Raw genomic sequence first — 21,743 nt, 5'->3', positions numbered from 1 at the left:
CCCGCACCATTAGCACTAGTCTGCGGCTTTTCGGCTAATTGACCCTGTTGAATCGGTGGTGGAGAATGTTGGAGGGAGAAAGAAACAGAAGCGAGGAAAGCAAGCAAATGACTAAAGTCAAGAGGGCAAACATAGAAGAAGAGTGGTGTGAAAATGGTCGGCAACGCTGCTTTGTTTCATGTGTATATCCTAACAATGGTTTGCATATCCACAATGCTAGATTTCCCTTTTTGAATACAGACTACTGCCGTCTGTATGCAGAGATATTTTTTCCCAGAACGTACTCGTAGTTGACCATCAGCTATAGTCTTTGTGGTGTGTTCAAGTGCAACGTTGTGGCCAAGAGACAGATGATGTGAGGTGTCTGCCTTCGTCGCCACAAGATATTTGATGTCTGTTTGATGTGTCTGCACCTTAAATAAATACACTGTCTATAACAAAATATTCAACAGAGGAAGTCAAATAAAATGCCTCCCGTGATCCGTCACCTGACATACAGTATATGCCAAACACTCACTCACACACAAAGGGCTATCTATTTCTAACTTCCTCAAAGAACTATCTTTATTACGCTCAGGAATGTGAGGAATCTCCGAGGGAGTGTAACAGGTGACCTTCCTGGGACTGTATGACCTTATCAGTCTTCACTTCACCATATTTCCATTTAACCAAACCAAGGCCGTTCCTCTCAGAGCCCATTATGAAGCCGAGGCAAGATCTGAGCTGCCAGAGTTGCGTAAGAGAGGCCCATCTTCTAGTTTTACACAGGATCGAGTAAAGTGACAGCACGGCAGGGACATAAATCACTGTCAGAAGGGCTGTGGAGGAATGTGACTAAGTGCATTTACTCAAGTGCTGTACGTAAAATTTGAGGTACTTGTACTTTACTTGAGTCTTTCCTTTAATGGCATCTTCTGCATCTCTCCCACGACATCCCTGAGGGAAATATTGTACTTCTTATTTCACTACAATTATCTGGAAGCTTTAGTACTTTACAAATTAAGATTTTTACACAAAAAAACATATTTCAGTTGGAAAATATGATGCTTTGTGATGAATAAAACTTGACAACAGTTTATACAAGGGCAGCTGAAATTATCAGTCAAGCAATTGAGTGACAGAAAATAAATTAGCAGCTATTTTTATAATTGTTTAAACATTTTTCATATAAAATATGTCACAGTTCCAGCTTCACAAATGTGAGGATTTGTCACTTTTCCTTTTAATCATTTTAACACTTTAAATATATTGTTAATAATGTTGAGATTTGGGCTGTTGCTTTGGGCTTGGGGTCACTGTGTCGACATTTATCACTATTTGCAGAATGTTTAGACACCAAACAATCAGTAGATTAAGCAGCAGATGGAGCAGATTAATCCATCATGAAAATAATCAGCAGTAAATAGTTCAAAGTGGGCTCCGCCTCAACCAACTACAACAGTAAAATCCTGCTTTTCCATTAATGCATGAGTCATAATAATCCAACTGTCATAGGGGACGTTTTTCTGCACTGAGTACTTTGACTTTTTCTACATTACGTACATTCGATTATACTGTCTTACTCAAGTAACATTTTTAATGCAGGACTTTTACTGGGCATTTACTTTAGTAGTTTGAAAACTTCCTCCACATCTGCAGACAGGTAACAAAGGAATTAGACAAATGGAAGCAAATTAAACACGTGACGACAGATAAACTTTTGGCCTTTCAGCTCAGGATGAATCATTGCACAGGTAATCAGAGAAGACAACGCAGAGTTAATGGATCTCCACACTGAAAGGTCCAGGAGGTCCAGAGTTTATCACCTCCAAAAACTGCTACCGTGCAGTTTCCTCTCTGGTCAAACTCCAAAGGCTTTGTTTACAAAAATGCATTACCACAAGAGCAAAGGGTAAAGTAGTCCCATACAGAAAATCTATAGCAACCTGTTTGTCATCCTTAAATCAAACTGAAAAGCAAACACACAGCCAGATTCAATTGTCTGATGTGTTAATAGTATCAGTCCAAAATTAGGAAATATCAGATTAAAGATTAAATAATCAAGATTACAAATCTGACCAGACATTCAATGGCAGCTTTACGTATTCGACAGTTTTCAATACTCAGTGCTGCGGACACATTGCAATTGGTCAATTCAGTTTTTCCCTAAAAATAAAGTCCCCATTTTCAGAGTGGGATTTGGTGCATTAATCTTTTAAGAAAATACACTTACCCCCCAAAAATTAAAATAATCTGAATTCCAGTTTGAGTAGGGATGTGTTAAGAGCAACTGTAGATTCACTTTGACTATGAATTAGGTTATACATAGCCTAAGTATTGGGAAATGGAAAAGATTTGAGTATACTGTGTTCTTAAAAAAATATTGTGGGGAAAAAAGAGACAACAGATTTTGCTGCTTTGTATTGATGCGTCAAATAAGTTTTTGGAAAAGTTGGCGGTGATATTGTTTAGTGCCTTAGGCCCCACTCCACCCACTGCAGGACAGGTACAACATGTTGTTTCTTCTCCCCACTGAGACGAAGGGCCCATGTTGTATAGAGTTCTCAGCCCGTCTACAGTCCTACAGGTAAACTGACTGGAAACGAAACACTCACTTAAAATGCTTCATTATGTTTTTTTTCCTGTAAGAACTTCAAAGTGAATTGTTAAAGCTACTCCTTTATTTTATTTTAGGAGGGGCTCTGTTACTGACATGAGTGACTGAGCCCTCTGACAAGAAAATGCTGATTTAATAACAGCAACTTCACGCAAAGGCTCTGGCTTAGGGGGTCCCTGATCCCTGGGGCTCTAGGGCCTCTGGGCCTGGTAGACCTATTCTGTAATATATCCATGTCTAGGGCTGCAACTAACGATTATTTTTACTGTCCCTTAATCTGCAGATTTACCACTGTTAATTGAGTAAATAAAATGTATATTGAATGTCACATAATTATAAAAATAAGACAAAGTTAAATGAATAAAATTTCCTAGAGCTCAAGGTGATGTGATCAAACTAGGGATGGACGACATATATCGGGCCGATAAATTATAATGGGACATTTTTATAATTATGCATTATTCTGATAATTCTAGTTGAAAAATAGCGCCAATATGAAGCCAGGCTGCTTTCACTGACTTAACAAGGGCAGCATGTACACACCCATCACAGTGGGTGGCGGTACATGTACCTTTTAACTTGGTTTGTTAAACAAAGGAGAAGAGTCACAACATCTACAGCACGCTGTCTACAGGTCAAAACATGTCACGGTGTGGATGTCTTTCACAGTTTCAGAGGAAGACAACTGGATTGCCCTTAGGATCTGATCTCCAACAGCCCGACACAGGTTAGACACAGTGCTGAAGGACCGTCTCCAAAGTGTTAGCACAAGCTAATTAGCAGCAGCAGCAGCTAACATCCAACACCAAGCTTTTAAAGCTCGACTTTGTTGTTAAAGTTATTTATAACTGCTAGCCATGTGATGCTACAGTTATTTGTATTGTTACCTGGCAACCCAGTGTGGAGCACATCTCTCTCTGGCTGCATGTGTGTGAGACACAGCTACTTGTTTGTCTACAGGTTATACACTTATTTTTAAAATACAAGAATGTGAAATTATCAGTTATTGTATCAGTTATCGTCCATGAGATGCAGATAAATATCGGTTATTGGTATCTGTTTAAAAACTGCCCAAATTTGTTCATCATATTCAGTTTACTGTCAAGTATAAAGAGAAAAGGAGAAAACCCTCACAGTTCAGAAGCTAGAAATAGGGAACAGTTGGCATTTCTACTACTGAAGAACTTACTTAACAATTAATCATGTATGAAAGATGAACTAATCATTTCAGCTTTAAAATGGTCTGTTATGGTGATTTATAGTTCTCTTACGAACTTCAGCATCCAGAATAAAACAACATCATGTAAAAACTATTTTGAAAAGACGTTTCTGATATTGTTTTGTATACTTGGTATCTGCGATGACATTGAGGTTTGATACCAAGGCGTTCGTACTTACACACACACACACACACACACACACACACACACACACGATCCTCTGTGTCCCGGTCGAGGAGGAACATTGGGAGTGAAGGGGTCAGGAAAAACAGAACCCCTTGTTCCTCCCTCACTGTAACAGTCCTGGCATGGCTTTTAATTAACTGGCACTGTGCCTGCCATACCAGGCATTTAGTGGGCAGGAGGCCCCTTTGGCATCAATACAGATCATCATCAGGGGCTCAGCTGGAGGTATTCAATTCTCTGGCCAAGTGTGTTACATTGCACCGTGTCCTGCTCCTCCTGCAATAAACTTCCTCTGGATGCGTTTTGGGAATTCGCTGAGCTCCTTCTCTAATCAGAGGAAGCGTCTGGCGAGGAGTTTGCTGCGGTCTGTTGCCAGCACCAACAATCTGCATGCCACACACAACACACTGTTCGCTGAGGGCTCAATGGGAGCATATGTTAATACCTGGCACATAGCTCACACTTAATAGGCAACACTTCCAGCGTTGTGGTGACATAATTCTGCTACCCTGAGGCCTATTACCTTGAGGGAATAAATATAGAATAAAATCATTGTGGCTGCTATAAAAACAATGTTTAAAGGTTGGTTCCAACTTTAAAAAAAAATCAGAAATCTACTTTTTTCAGTAATTCTTCTTGAGTGCATGTTTGGAGAAGTGAAAGAAGAATTCATGGCTTCAGTCCGATGTGGGAGGTAGCCTCTGAGCTGACCTTGGCAGAGAAGAAATACCTTATCTGTCGTCACAGTTTACTTTCTCTTACAAAACTCTTAGGCCCACACTGCTGTTGTAACTAATCATAAGTAGCATAGCGTAGTGCAAAGATTGTGTAATGCAGTCTACTGTACTGCTGACGCACTTGTCTATGCATTCACCGTCTACCAAAAGCCACAGATATGACTGAAAACGTGTTTATACATATTCTGTTGTGGGTATAGTTTGACTGTGTGAATGAGTTTGAATCCCATGGAAATCCCCACTGACACCCTTCCCGCTGAACTACAAGTTCCACATGGAGAAGACGCAGCAAAAGAACCGGGCGGGACCTCTGTGTCTGTGCGGCAATTAGCCAAGACTGCACAAACACTGGCAGACAAACACACATAAAACAGCCCGGGCCCAAAACTGTGTTCGCCTTTCTGTTTTTGTGTAAGGCTTGTCAGTAGAACAAGGTTCTGCTGGCTGATGTTTTTGTGTTTCAGGTCTGACTGCATCAGGGTGTGATTAATGAGGGTGTTAAACTAAAGTTAGAACTTAGAGTTCACACTGGGAAAAAAAAACTGTTTTCACAAAGAGAAAACAGGACTGGTGTAGTTCAGCATGCTGACATGCGAGTGCACATGTGCAAGCTTCAACAAGATCCCACAGCTCTGGGAAAAGTACATTGCTGCCATTTCCTTGGGAGCGTGTGAATTTTTTTTTTTTTTTTGCACTCACTTTGTGTGTGAGCGTTGCTTGTCTGGGTGTATGTGTACCCATGTGGCTGCACACAGGTTGAAATAAAATACACCATCCACTTCACGCGTGTCCTGCGTGGATGGACGCCACAGTGCAGCACTTCTCCCTCCACGTAACCTGAAGACCAGGTAAGTTAAGTGATGGTGTCACAGAACAGGACAGACAGAGATTTCTTTTCACGGCAAACAAAGTGAGCTTAAGTTCAGAAGGGGAGTAGGAAGACACTCTGTTCAAACATCCCCCCAGTGAACAAACACACATGCCTGGGAGCCAAGGAGCAGCATAGTCGACTGGTTCCCAGGAAGGTCTTCCTACTCGTCTGAGATAGACTACTCTCTACAGAAATGTAGGTAAACATGAACAACTCTCTCACAAACCAAAAACTAGAGTGCTAAATCTCAAATTTGTGATGTCATAGGGTGTAAAGCCTGGAGCTGCTCCACAGACAATAAATTGGGAATGTTCTAGATGACACTGAAAGCACCCGGAGTAATGATCTGAGGAACACTACATTAGAATAAAGCTAATTCAGGTATAAAAAAGAAAAAACATTCTGTGGATCCACAAAATCAGGCTCCCATTTATTGTGGAGCAGCTCCAGACTTTGCACCCCCATGACATCACACGTTTGAGACTTCTCTGGTTTTTTTGCCCATGTAATTTTTGTTTCCAGAATCCGGTATTACACTAATGTCAAACGCAAAGTACTTTTTGGTGTGTTGAAACAGAGATTTTGGTATCCTAAGTGTTCTGTTTTTTATGTTTGTAGACCAAAGGTAGTCTGAGCAGTATCAAGTTTCAGTGGTCCATGTAAAGAGATGGAAAGCATTGACCGAAACGCAATCTCCGAACCCATCAGCTATCATCTGACAACGACTTAGCTTTATATTACTTTTTTTTTTACAATGTATCTGCATTCATGTGCAGATATCTCTTTATAGAGATTAGTCGAAATGGCCAGCCCACAGAAGAGGAAGTCATGGCCTGGATATCCACTGGCTACACCAGATCTCCCAAACTATCGGCCATTGCCCCAGAAGCTTATTGTTGTCAGATTGATAGCTGATGGGTTCCAAGAATGACCCCTCCACCCACCCCAAACTCTCAAAAAGAAGCAAAGAAGAAACACATGCATACAAACGACTAATTAAAATAAATATCATGCACACAAAAAGTGAATAAAATGAAGTAAAAGAGGGAGGGGAGTACTATTAGAGGGAAGCTCAAGGTGCTTTCATCAAAGAATGGATGCATTGATGTATCAGTTGAGGTACGAGTATTTACATATGAGATAATAGGAAGCCATCTTTTATAGGAACTGGCAAATGAACAAAGACGTGGGTGGATTCCAGCTTTTCCACTGTAATCGTCTCCGGGATATGAGTGAGGCCAAAGCAACAACCTTTGAATCTTTCTTAGTGAGACTGGATGGTTCAAGAGGATCTCCAAAGGTCTTGTGCAATATTGAGGGCTTTGTCTAACGCATTAAAAAAGTTAAGCAGAACTCAGTATGATCCATCTGTGACAAGCCACATCTACCACGGGTATCACTTGTACCTGGAAACAACTTATTAACCCTGGCTTTAATAAAATGAACCCTATGCAGGACCTTAAACTGAATTTAACTTAGACAGGCACGTGAAGATGTAGCTTTTACCCTGACTAACGCCTCTTTCCCACGATTCATGTGTCACATCAAGCTCAAGCTTCTTTTCCCAGTTACCCCTAAACCCCTGCAAGACAGGCCACACCCGAGGATGATATATTCATATGAAACTGAGATCACACCACGTGCCTGAGGGACAGAAAGCATCTTAACGACAAGAGGACCCACTGGAATCTGAGACAAGGAAATAAAAAAAATATGCAAATGTAATTACAAGTTAGAAAGTACCAGAACAATTTATACTTATAAGCATATAAGCCCTCAAAATATAAATCTGTGAAACACCTCAGGCAACCCTCTCTCCACCGAGTGAAAGAGAACTGGGTTTCTGTTGTATTTGGGACAACAAGAAGTCAGAGGGGCCACTTGTGGGTTTTAGCCCATTAGCAACAAATTACTTCACATGGTAATGACAATCTTTATTTTACTAATATTTATTCTGAACTGCAGGTTTTTTCCTTCCTTGCAGGCACCCATTAGTCTCTTTCACATCAGCACAGCATGTTAATGAACTGGAATGGCCTTGATAGAGATTCATTCATCACATTCACATCACATCACAATCATTCATCATAATAATTTGTTACTTGAATGGTTTGGTTTGTGCGAGTGTGAGTATGTGTCAGAGGTAACTATCGAGACTGGTGATGCATTCAAAGATGCTCTTACATCCAAACCTAATTCCCAGTTGGTGAAATTGTATTTCTTTTGTCGGGCCGCAATGAATGACTTATTTTTAATTAATGTAAATTATTTAATTTCTCAATTAATTGTTAAGACTACAAGAAATGTTTGAAAATAGTGACAGAATAGCCTATTGCAAGTTCCCAGAGCTCCTTGTTTAATCCAAACAACAACCCATGACCAAAAGATACACAAAAAGCAACACATGTACACATTTGAGAATCTGAAACAACCCAGTGTTTGGCTTCATTGCTGGCACTAGCAATTAATCGAGTTTCAAAATGGTGTGCAATTTATTTTTCAGTCAGCTCTATTATTACATTGTGTAATGAGCAAGACAGACGCCGAGGGCGACGTAGGTTTGGCAAATAAACTGTTCACTGCAATTAAATTAGCTACCTGAAGCAGGTTTCCAGTCTCTGCAAGCTGAGTCTCATTTTCTGGTGAAATGACACCACTGGCCTTCTGGACAGTACAAAGTAAATGTCAGAGTTTTCCCAGGAAAATTGATTGGCTGAGGTGGTACACCCGACAGATCTTGACACTTCTCATCTCGGGATCAAACGAGTAAAGGACAGCCCAATCAATAGCCACATCCATTAAAGGAGTGAGCTATATTCTAGCGAGCAAAAAACAGGAAGTTGTCTGAGTTGGCGGCTAGCAGCTAACGGTGTTAACAACATGAACAGCGCTAACAATGGCAACAGTGCTAACGGAGCCAAGAGTGTTAACAAGGAGGGGCAGCAGAAGGGTGATGATTCGCAATGATTCTGCGACAACGCTGTTCTGCCTCGATGGGCCAGGACAGCATTATCAGCTGTAACTGCCGTATGAGCGCAGAGCAGAGCAGAGCAGTGACGATTAGCTAGCCAGTGGGACACACACACACACACACACACACACACACACACACACACACACAGGGGTTCACATGCATTAACGTGCACACACAGCTGGACCATCTACTACAAAAGAACAGAGAAGCTTGGGCTACAACACACACAGATGGAGCGTGACTTCATTTTCTGCTCAGGACTCTATTACTTCACTATGTCTTTATAGAAAACAGCTGTTTGCTGTTATATTAATAAACTGAATGTCATATACAGCTCCTTTAAATATATGGCTTTGCTGTGTCAAAGAGTGTCTCTGCTCTTTTTCCCAATAGTTTAATGCTTTATTTCATAAACGTGTGTTAACCTTTACAATGATAGTGGGTGTGGTCTGTTTCTGGTGAGTTGGTCCACCTAATTTTTCTATGGTGTGCTCACAGAAACAGTTTTTTTTTTTTTTAAATGGAAAATATTGTCAGATAGTAGTCCCAAACACCATTATAAAATACTTAAGGGGATAAAATGGTTGTTGAGCATCCTGTAGGCTCTTACCATGACTGTTACCTTGTGGTCTTCCCGACTTATGTCCTCCCTTGTGTCCACCCTGATGCCCAGCAGGGTGCCCATCCAAAGCCAAGTCGAGCGCAGGACCGAGACCCAGGCCCTGCCCCTTAGCACCGAGCTCCTTCCTCTTCTTGCCCTTCAGCCAGCCCAGAGCCCGGCCCAGGGAGTGGCTGCGTTTCTTCTGGCCCCTCTTGCCATGCTTCTCCTGGGCAAAAATATCAACCACATCCTGGGGAAGCAGTTCCCCGAACCCTAGCGAGTCACGGTTTGACATACCACCTCACACTGGAGCTATGTCCTGGAAAGAGGAGAGAAGAGAGGGGAGGCTGAAATTAAATTTTAGCCATCAACATCAGCATTATCAAACCATGACATGTGCCAACACTCAGGGAGACATACTAAACACCATTTTGTTTGATTGATTTTTAACATTTCTGGCTTCCACTGGTGGCAATTAAAATCAACTTACAGACCTGAACCTTGCATTAGGTAACCCATAACAGTAGGGCTCCACAACTATTTAGAATATTACTGAAATCGCTATATTGCAGTGCAATATTCAAATCACAAGAGCTAGAATTCTTTGATAAAGGTAACATGTGTCACAATGGTACCATTAAAATGACGCATAATGGTGCTACAAAGCTGCCCCGGCCTAAAAATCATATTTCAGACATAAGGGAACATGCTTGTTTGGTAGAGACCCCAGCAAAAGTCACATCATCATCATTTTTATATTTCTTTCAGTAACAATGAAATGCAAAAACTACCATTCCCACTTAAATGGAGGCTCATATCACAATTTAGGACACAAAATGTCAACATTATTTCTTGTCAGAGATACCCTGTCATTGTGTGCAGTTGCAAGCAGGGGCTGTTATGAAAACCAACCTTACTGTTCTGCTCAAAAAAATCACAACATCCGATATTTGAGAGTTGGCCGGTGTATAAAAAACCCTCTCTAGCTCAGGAAGCTGCCAAATTCAGTGTTCTTACAACAATTACTGTATCTGATTACTGTCTGCCTTCCAGGTTTGACTTCCCAACAACACAGCTCATTATTTGCACGCTTTTTCTGCAGTTGATGTAGGGGATATTGGTGCTTTATTGAATGCACCACAAAAGCACCAAGGTTCAAGATGATGGATTATGCCAAACAGGTTTCCAGGCGAGTCTTTTCATCTTGAAGAGAAGTGGTTGTGAGGTTTTAAAACAAGTTAAGACTTAAAGTATGCTTTGGAGAAGGCTTGTCAGCAAAGCAAGGTGTTGTAGTGCAAATAAATACAGTGTCCGACATTTGCAAAGTCTTATTCTTTCAACAACCCCAGTTGGTATTTGTGTGGGTATATGTCTGTTTGTGTTTGTCTGTGTGGGCACTGCTCACTCAACCCACACGCTCAGCCTACACAGACCCCCTCCTGCCTCTAAACCAAACTTCACAGTTCTGCAAAGAAAGAACTGGCACTGCTCCCTTCATTCCATAACATGGAGTCATAATTCACAAAGCCGCACCCGTGAGGCTCCTGCACTCTTACACACAGGCACAACGGCACACTGGGAAGAGCTAGAGAACAGCAAAATAAACAGTTGCCAGTGTGCACCGAGGTGTTTCTAACAAACAGTGTCCATTCATACAGCAGTGTAGTTTTTGATTCACGATCACTTTTATGTTCCATTGTCTTCCTTCATTTTTTTCTCAGTAGAATGAGCTCATCGACTTCCTCCACCCCTTCACCTTGTTGAACTCCACGACTTTAAGGCAGGTTTCCCAGCCTTGCTCCTGGGGATCTGTAGCTTACACTGGGCTTCTTCCAGCTGCGCACTTTATTAGATACTTATCTCCAAATCACAGGCTAAAAGTAGGAGCAAGCTCCTAAGATGACAGGAGTCACGGCTTGTAAATAAGCACACACAAAGACTGCAGGAAGGTGGGAGCCGAGTCGGAGTGAGAGAATTATAATAAAGCCCTGGATGATTTGCTGTCGACAAAGTTCATGAAAAGTTTTTGGCTGCTATGCTGCTTCACAGTCATGCATGAAAAACACTGCAGGCAGATTTCTAGCACAAGCAACATGTGTTCAATACAAGCAAACTTCCTTCACAGTCTCTAGGAATACTTTCCTGCCCCAGACGAGACATGGAGCTAAACCACAGAAACCTATGTCATGTTCTCCGAGGACTACAAATGTGACTTTCCAAACTGCCTCTCATCATCAAAGCTGTGTGTAATGCAGAGGGGGAGTTCTGATGAGGAGTTAGAGGACTCTGGTTTGGATGCATGGTATGGAAAGTTTTCAAGCAGATGTGCACTATTTAAAGCCAGATGCCTTACATTCTCAACATTGGTCATAACTTTATCTTTTATCAGTCAAATCTTGACAGTTTAAACAAAACTGTGCATTCATAAAGGGAAAGATTTATTGCAGGACTGCTGCATTGGACTGCATTAGTTTTAGCTAGATGTACCTAATAAACTGGCAACTGATGTAGTTTCTAAGGCAGACATTGGTCTTTACTGTGTAGTTAAAGTAGAGACAATTCTATAGCCATGTCGGCTGCTCTGTGAGGCTGCACTTAGGCCCAACATTGCTAAATGCTAATGTATGCTAACATGTTCACAATGACAATGCTAACATGCTGATGTTTAGCTGGTATAATGTTTACCATGTTCACATCTTTTAGCATGTTAGCATGCCAGCATTAAGTTATAAGCACTACACAAAATGGATGACAAACTAAATTTGTGAAAAGTCAGAAAGAGATTAGGATTCATCCTCTGGACACCATGAATGTTGGTGAAAAATTTCATGGTAATCCATCAAATAGTTGTTGACATCAGGGGACGGAATCGAGAACAGGTTGCAGTTGAACCGGTTCCAAATTGACCGATCCATTCTTTTGAGCTTATCAATTAATTTTATCGATGCTGGCATGTTTTTCTAACAGTTGCAAGTTACAAGCAAATGACATCAAAACCATGCATTTATGCTGCTGGAAACTTGCAATGAAAAGGAATCATGGCGGACAGAAAGAGACACTCCAAAGGCTTCATTTTAAGAGGAAAGATGACAACAGTGCGGTTTGTAATGTCTGTAAAATGATCATTTCAAGTAAGCATGGAAACACTTGCAATATCCTCCTGAGATCTGAACTGTTATTAGTTATTTAACTAGCTATTTGGGATCAGTAGGACCTGATAAGTATAAAAAACTAAACATTGTCCACAATAATTAAGTCCCAATATCCTCAAGTGAGACGATAATAAAGTCCGAATGTTGCCTAACAAGTACTTTCTAATCAACAACTTCTTAGCTCGTAGTACAAAAAAGTTTGTATAGCATATCAAACTACAAATGTTTTTAATCGCAAACAATCATTTCAATCATTAAATTTAATCAGGTTTTGGACCTTGTCCCCTTTTGTATCATGGTTGGCAGCAGATTGACTTGGCAGAGATGGCTGCCATCCTGTTTTTACATGAATTAGTGTATTGTGGTTTTGCTACCACTAGATGGCACAAAACAGTGTCCACAAACGAGGACAGCAGGTCTGAAGTAAGCAGAATGAAGTTTAAGGTCCAGTAAACCCCAAATGTGATGTCCCCATATGAGGAAACAGGGTCTCAGGAGGATATGCTGAAACATCGTTTTACACAACATGGACTTCAGTTCAAAGAACGCCATGTATTTGATACTCTACATGAGTGGCACTGCTTCCTAACTGGGGTTGAAACGGTCTAAGAGTTTCATGTAGGGCTGCCACGATTAGTTGACTAATCGATGACTAATAGACTATTAAAATAATCGGTGACTATTTTAGTAGTCGACTAATCGGTTTGAGTCATTTTTCATAGAAAAGTACTATAAAAGTACCCCAAAATACTCTTACTGCAGCTTCTTACGTTCAGATATTGGCAGCTTTACACACTCTCCCGTGACAGTGAACTAAAACCCTTTGGCGTGAGTACGAAACAAGACATTAGATGACATAATTTTGGGGTTTGGGAGAGACAGACCGACATTTTTCAACATTTTAACACATTTTTCGATGAAATGATTGGTTGACTAATCGAAGAAATAATCGACAGATTAGTTGACATTGAAAATAATAGTTAGTGGCAGCCCTAGTTTCATGGTACAATAACCGTCTCAGAAAATAAAGTTTCATGGTGTAGGATATTCGACCATTAGTCTGTTATGATTATCATTTACAATGACCCTTTAAGGAATGAAAGTGAAGTGTTTTTGGTTAAATGCTTTGTTATAATTGAAACTTGAAACCATTTCTTTTAGGAGAAGTATATGTAAAACATCTGAGAGGCAGCGGTGGAAGACAGGAGATACACACACAAGTGAGATTACCTGTTCGACTGCAATACTTTTCAGTACTGTAGATAAGCAAATGTACATGGTATGATAACCGCTAATTTTAATACCATGGTGTAAGGTCTATGGTATACTGCTGCAACCCTATTCCCAACCGAGCAGCACATCCATTACTGAGGGTCAATACCCTATGTTATAATAACATTAGAGCTACACAGATACACAGTGTTCAGACTCAGAGATAATAAAGCAGCCTACATTTTTTCCACACAGATATCTGATCAGGAATCAATAAGAGGATAGATAAAGAATCAGACCAATAAGTAGTATTAGCACTGGTATCAATAAAATCTTATCCCTAGCTGAGATATTTCAGACTCAACAATGCCTCTAGTAAGGCTGAAAAGCAGAGTTAAATCTGGTTCTGCCCTGTCCAGAGAGAGAGGTATGCTGTCCCATATGAGAGGCTTAAGATGACTACTTGAGGTACTTAAATGCTTTTCTAAACTTTATACATATGTGGGCGTTTTAGGAGTAATTTGTTATCTTAATGCAGCCCAGCTGAACTTGTTATCCACTGCTGCACATCTAATGTGGCACAGTGAGTATGGAGTTAGACATGAGGAGTGAGTTGTAGTGAAAGGCCAGTAACAAGGAAGAGCATCCATCTTCTCTGAAGAAAAGCACCAGGCCTCTCCCTCTCCTCTCCTCACTAAGCCCTGTGTTTCTCCTGCTCCAAATTACAGTCATTTGGGCATGACTAAGATCCGTGCATCTGTATTGGCTACAGTCGCCAATAATCAGACGCCTCTCTCGGGAGGAGAGGGGGCCGGTTCATTCATTTATAGCCCACAAGGTTGCTCTGAGTGCAACAGCTCCTCGTATTATTTCCATCACAGAGGGACCAGAGTAATGCTGAGAGCTCTGGGACACGGCGGAGGACCACCCAGCAGACCGCTGTCTGTGCAGTCTAGTCACAAGGAGTTGACTCATGCCACCATTGCTGTGGTTACCCATAACAACCTGCAATTTTCAGTTCAGCAAACAAATGTAATGAGGTGACGTAGACAGTGGAGTGTCGTTGGAAATTCTCACTGTTTGTTTGATGACGTCTGTTTATGTTTTTTACATTTGTCTCACTAAAAAAGGCACATCTCTTGGGTTTATCTAAAGGTAACTGTCACAATCCTCTCTTTAGCAAAACAGCTTTAGATTCACACAGGGCTGGCCCTAGATTTTTGGGGGCCTTAAACAGGTTTTGGGGCCCTCCTCGTTCTAACATGCCACTTCTTCACATGACAATGAACCAACTTATGTATTGTAAACTAGTTTAAACACATATAATGTACAAATAAGCACACAAAGACTAAAATGGGACCTATTAGCAGCAACGCTGTCTTTAAATGGACAACATAAATACAGTTTGTGTCTGCGACCCCCTGACCCTTCCAATGATCCTCTTAAACAGACCGCCAAATGTAATTTATTTAACTGAAATTATGGGCTGCAGTACTGGCAAACTGTCAAAGAATAGCTTGCGTTGGCTGTTATTCCAGTTTGTGCTGACTTTCGTTATTGTCATATTTATTGATTTAGCCAAATACCTGTGACATCACACTAACAACATCAATCACTAACAGGTAGCTATTGATTTCAACTGCAGAGATAAGAAAAATTCACAGACTTGTTGATTTCTGTTTCATTTTCAGCCGTAACTGTAACATTAAAGATACATAGTTAAATGCTGCCATCTTTGATGAACCAAATCTACCAGCACAGAAGCTAAGCAACATACCGCTGTGGATGAATAAATAAATAAATAAAATAAATATCAGTGTTAGTGTACGCTATATTTGAATATTTGCTTCGCTTTACCTTGCATCAGGGATACTCAACTTGCTTTGTCTGGGGAACACTTTTGCAAAATGACAGGAGACCAGGGGCCAGTCATGTATGCACAGGTGTTTTCTGGGATTTAAAGGTGTGGGGGATCCTTCCCTGGCACCTTTTTTTGATAAAAAAAAGTTTTATTTTGGTACTTTTTTATGCACTCTGGCACCTTCTGTGTGTTAAAAGTACAAATATAATCCCCAGTGTTAGTCAATTTATTTTTATTGTGAATTAGAAAATGGTTGGGGTGGCATCCAGCACCCTGTTGGGGGCCAGATACAGACCACAGGCTGCAGGTTGAGTAGCACTGCCTTACATACTAACCAATGGAGGCCATGGTAGACCAGACACTAATGGTGTCTCTCAAATCACATACTTCCGTTAGTATACTTGTATGTAGTATACTATGTGCACTACGTACTTAGTGGCGTAGTGCGCAAATTTCGACAGGGTTGTGTTGTCTCAAACAAAACATGGCCACTGTGCACTCACCGGAAATGCTGACCGCAAATTAGCTAGTTAGCAAACTAGCATTTGGATAGGGACAGTGCACATTAATGAAGATTAGCATTTGCGTTATCGTTCGTGGTACCAAATCATTACAGACTGCTACATTAACCCAATAAACATACTGCTGGCTTATATCCGCCAACAGTATAGTGGTACTTAGTGCAAAAAACACATGTATTTGTACAATGCAGCAACGTTCACAGTCGCACAGTCCTCGGCCGCCATTTCCAGTTTGAAAAGTGGTCCCTCCCCTTCTGCTACGTAGCCAAGATGGCGACCATTGAGGGCGAGAAGTGTCCATAGTTCCACACCCAACAACTTGACTGTTTTGAGTGCACCATCAGGGTATTCATAGTGCACTGCATTTTTCCATACTTCTCAGTGTGAACGCACTTATGCACTCAAAATAGTAAGTGTAAGTACAGAAGTACGCGATTTGAGACACAGCATTAGTGTTCTGCTTTGTAAAATTTCTGTTTTTGTCAATGGAGTCTGGTGGCTTTGATACAAAGGCAGTGAAAAACTCTACATATAGTGCACACTTAAATTGATAGGCCTTTTTTGGTAGGCCTTTTTTACGTGGCTAAAAACTAACTAACTGGCAATGCTTGCTTGGTGTCATTTGAGTTCATGTACATGATGCGGGGGTTTTCAGCACGGAAGTTACTCGGAATAAACTTTGTGATTTGGTCTATACAGCTGCTAAATGTTATTTTTAACCACAGAATCCTGGGAGCACTTGTTTTGTAGGGGACAGTTAACTTCCCCTGTCTCTGAGCTGACCGTTTTGTCACCATTTTTGGCAAAAACGACACAAAATGTTGTCAGTTTTTGTTTTGTTTAGTTCAATTTCTATTTTATTACTGTCTCTTCAAAAATATCTTTTCTAGGGGGCCACCAGAGAACAGTGGGCCTTAGGCAACTGCTTATATCGCTTTAGGGATAAGGTCGGCCCTGGACTCACAATCTCTCTTCAAAGTTAAACCACTCTGGCCGACAACTTAATTACAGAGTTTGTTCATTGTCCCAGCAATTACTTAACCCCGGACCACGCCTCTCAATTCATAAAAGTTGATACACAAACTATAGGCATAAAAGGAGGATTTAAAATCGGACTTGTTTTTGAGGATTTGTAGCATAAACCTAACTAAAAAACATCCACCACATCCTTTAAGTACACCACATCAGGGTGTATCATATCATCAGAAACATCATGATCAAGTCATATGCCCTGAGCTGATTTACAAACAAAAAAGTTGTATGTTCTCTTTCCGTCTCTCTCTCTCTCTCTCACACACACACACACACACACTAAAGCCGCTGTGGTTTCCCAGCCCAGCCCCAGTCCTGCCGGAGCAGGCATGTGTTCCAACATGCTGTTTACTTATCCTTTACAAAAAGACGGCAGGCTTTCGCATTGGACAGGAGGCACCACTCAAACACGGCAAACCTCAACGCAGTGTGTCAATACCTGCCGCACTGACTGATTATCTGACATAGACAGCAGTGTGTACACATCAGCACGAAGTAAACTGGGGCTGATAATAGTTTACACACTGTCATTAAATAGACTGCGACCATATCTAAAAATGACATCTATCGTCTGTGCGCTTTTAACAGCTATATGTCCTGGAGTGGAGCTCAAGGACATAAATTCCAGAGGATATGTGGGTGTCCTCCACTTTTTATGCAGGTGGGTCAATAGACTTAAAGCAGAGCAGTGCACTGACACCTGCCTTGCCTGGAGCGGAGCACAACACAGCAGCGAAGCTTACTGTGCAAATCCAAACCCAAATCCATGCCAAAGATTTCCATCTCACACCGGACTCTACTGTACTTTTCTCTGACAAACTGCTGTGTAAAAAGAATGAGGGAAAGCCAGTTCTCGTTATATTTGAAAACCACTTTCAGTGACTTAAGCATGTACACACCCTCGCCAGATCCAGGTCAAAGAGGAACAGCAAATAATTGTCAGTATTTGTTTTAGGGATGTAGTCCACAAGACAGTTGGGACAACTATACTGCCCTTGAACTAATTTCCTATGATTGTACATGCTTTTGACACCCATTGTGTTGCTTTATATGGCAAACTACAACCATGCGGAAAAGAATTAGGTTGAAACGTGTCATAAAAAGTGTTTAAAATTCAATTTTTTTTTCAAATGTAGAGTTGGAAAGCCTAAAAAAAAACTCCATGGAGGCACAGAGGCCCAAACCTTGGTCAACTCACAATACTGATTTCATGCTCAAGTGTAATCACACCCTTATCGACTCTGGCAAATATGAACAATGTGAATTTCACAGGCAGCAGCAGGGGGGACGAGGGAGGGTCTCCAGGAACTGTAACTTTGCAGTGAGTCACAAAGGGAAGCTGACGTTGCAGACTCCAATGCCTCACGGGAATAAGCCAAGAGGGAGTGGCAGTGATACAGGCAGCCACCTTTGTTTGAATTAGGACTGGCTCAGTTTAACCAGGAGGCCATTCACATCTACGCCTGAGCTATGGGGTTTCACATGGCATGATTTAGCCGTCAGCGAGCAAGGTTAAGGTCAGGCTGAATGTGGTTAGTGTCTGCATAAAAAAAACAAGGTTCATATTCTGGGGGGTTTTTTTGGAGGAAGTTTCGGATCTGTTCCGGTCTTCCTGCTGAGATCACCAGAATAGGCTTTACAGTAACAGCCAGTTTGGACAATAACAGTTTTTAAACTGCACTCAAAGTGACTCCGTGACTACATGGCGAGTGTTCAGCGGCGTAAAAACTGGTGTTACTGTGTGGCACCTGCAGGCATCAGTCAGGGCGTTGGCCGTCTTCTGTAGACATTATCAAACAAAGAGAAGCACTGCTACTCGGGAGCAGAATTAAGCAACCCTCGTCTGGGCTGCAGCTCTGCACACTGGAGCTCAAACACTCAACCAGAAATGTACTGTGATGGATGATAAGGCCACCGAGGCACAAACTGGAAATACTCAATTCCACGGCTTGAGGACTTTTGACATGACTGAGGAGGAACTTTTTACGAGAGCTCTGTGGGAGTCTTCAGGCGTCAATGAGAGATTTCCCTTCTTAAGGGAAGTAGTTTAGCATTGACAGAGAGGATCACTAGAAATAAAGCTAATGAGACCGAAGAGCTCATGAAAATTTCATTAGAAATCCCAGGTTTTCAGGGTGGCCACAAGTTTCCTACACTTTGGTTCCATACCAACATATCAGCATAAACACACAGTGGTGAGGGACTTGGACTGAAAGACAAGCCCTTGCTGACATTATGTGGTCCCTTTGTTTGCTGCAGAGAGGATACAGTTTCAGAAAAAGACCATGTAGGTAATGACAGTGATAAAAATAAACACCGTAAGACAATAATGACACAAATAAACCAAAACGCTATGTAACTGGACTCACTGAGGTTATAGACGCTGCGTGTGCGTGTGTGCGCAGAGATCTGTGGACGGGGTAATGCAAGTTGGCGTGCTGCGAGGCCGCTGTAGCCATGCAGCAGCTTGTCTGGTAAGAGCAGCGGCCGCATTCCTGAGAGATTGATAATTACCGACTGAGGAACTCTTCACTCCAAATGTGCTTTCACCCCCCTCTACACCTCCTCCTCCTACTCCTCCGCCCCTCATGTTCTCCCTTTCACCCCCTCCCTCCCTCCCGCCCTGCCACACATCCCTCAGAGTACAGTGGCCTAGGAGACGGAGCCATGAAAGAAAAAGGATAATGGCTGGCGCATGAGAGTCATTTTCTGATAAGATTATAACATGGGGGTTGTGTGCTCTGACTGAGATTATTGTTCACTAGGTTTTCTTTTTAAGAGGGGAGTCACAAATGTTTTATTTCTATGGAAACAGGGCAGATTTCTGCTGTCAAAAATATTGATTTATCGATAAATATTGATTCTGAATATTTGAAACGGTTTCAATATTCATTTCCTGCAGTATCAATACACTGGTGCCAGCAGCACTTCCCGCTCTCTCTCGCTGTTAAAGCCTTATTATTTGTCCTTTCATAAAATTTTTAACTTTAACCTTTTCAGGGTGTTGTATCAGAGTTAGAAATGTTAGTATAATGACAACACTGTGATGTTGATTTACATATCCTACAATATAACTGAACTAAGGCTGAGCGATATGGAGAGTATCAAATATCACAATATTTTTGACCAAATACCTCAATACTGATATTGCGATGATATTGTTTTTGACTATCAGTGCTTTCACAAAATATTTACACAATGATATTTTTGATACATAGTTATTAGTAATGTGGATGCAATGGAAAGGTGGGTAAAGGCAAATAACAGAACAGCTAGAACAGTCTGGTAAGTTCAGACAATGATATCACTTTGTAATGCAGCCTTTAAAACCAGGAAAAGACAACACTAACAATAGTATGATGTCCAAAATCTAATCACAATATCAATATAATATTGATATACTGGCCAGCTAATCTCAAGCTAGTTGCATTAAATGTGTTGTGAATATTACAAGCCTCAGTACCTAAAATTATTTTATTTAGGGCTGCAACTAATGATCATTTTCATCACCAGTTAGTCTGCTAGTATTTCTCCTGATATATTACTTTGTCAATGTCAAAAAAAAAAATAAAAAAAAAATTGCCCTTTATAATTCCCCATAGTCCAAGGAGGCATCTTCAAATTTCATGTTTCATTTCATCATCAGTCAAAAACCCAAAGATATTCTGTTTACTATCAAATAAGACAAATAATTCTTACTTGAAAACTACTTAAAAGAGTAATCGATGATCAAAATAATTGCCGAACAGTTTTCTCGTCATCTAATCCATTAATCCATTTTAGCTCTAATATTTCTAGCTTCTGACATATACTGTGGATGTCAACAGTGCATAAGAAGAACAATCTACTGGTGTGTGATATGTTACAATAATTCTGGCCAAAATAATTACAATTCACACCATTATTCCAAATAATCCTCAAATTATGCTTAAAACCCTTAAACAGCACTAAAACATACTGGAATCACTTTAAATTATTTATATTGCATCACATAAAGGACACATCTTTTTGGTGAACATTCATCGTCATATCATTCTATATGAAATATGCCAATGACTGATTAGGATCTTTTGCGTTTTTAAGCTTGGTGAGTAGGCAGCCTGTTTTTGCAGGATGGCTTTTATTGTTGGTTGCCCAACAGTCTTGACATGATATTGACAAATATCCCAATAATGGAAGTTCACCACAATCACCTCATTGTGAGTGTTTTTTAATGTGGTGAAATCTTATCGTGCCATCCCTAGGTGTGTGATATAGATGCACAAACAAATGTTGGTCAACCTCTGTCAAGTATCATTAAGTAGATTTTGAAATACACAAGTAAAATTCCTCCAATGTGACTGTTTGAATCCCACTAATCTTAGCTTCTTTCCAAAAACAGGACAGAAAAACGACACACATTTAACTCCTCTCTGGCACCATAGGAGACCACAGCGAGCACAGACAGCGACAGAGCTCTTAAAAGTGTGTTGTTTGCTTTGCTTCCAGGGGTTGCCAGGGGTCTTAAGTCAGGACTGCAGCCTCTGTGGAGCTTAAGACCCCTGAACTGACAGGTCAGTCACGGGTGAAAAAAGAAAGAGTGTTATGCAGTAGCGGTGACCAGTTTGCAGCGAAGAACAAACACAGCTGGACACTGGGGGTTTAAAAATACATCCTGGCATCTCTGTGTCTCTGCTCTACCCCAGTCAAAACAAAAACTCTGTAGCTGCTTTCAAATCCTTTCAATCTGCAGCTGACTCCGTCTGACAGTCGCCTGAGTGGACGGCAGTCGAGGAAAAAT

At 41.0% G+C, this 21,743-nt stretch overlaps 1 protein-coding gene across 3 annotated transcripts in view; it reads right to left on the bottom strand.

Annotated features, from left to right (window-relative positions):
- The window catches only part of si:dkey-157l19.2 (uncharacterized protein KIAA1522 homolog), a 40,309-nt gene that overhangs the window by 16,934 nt on the left and 1,632 nt on the right, over nt 1-21,743 (bottom strand). For 2 of the 3 annotated variants that reach the window (XM_049595342.1, XM_049595343.1), the window contains exon 2: nt 9,195-9,504. In XM_049595342.1, coding sequence (XP_049451299.1) covers nt 9,195-9,480 — 286 coding nt within the window. In that variant the 5' untranslated portion in view covers nt 9,481-9,504. The remainder of the gene's footprint in view (nt 1-9,194; nt 9,505-21,743) is intronic. The other variant, XM_049595344.1, reaches the window with a different exon arrangement.

Source organism: Epinephelus fuscoguttatus, linkage group LG14 (genome assembly GCF_011397635.1).
Source record: "Epinephelus fuscoguttatus linkage group LG14, E.fuscoguttatus.final_Chr_v1".
Lineage (NCBI taxonomy): Eukaryota > Metazoa > Chordata > Actinopteri > Perciformes > Serranidae > Epinephelus > Epinephelus fuscoguttatus.
Note: the sequence above shows the minus strand (reverse complement) of the source record. Positions and strands in the feature narration are given on the sequence as shown.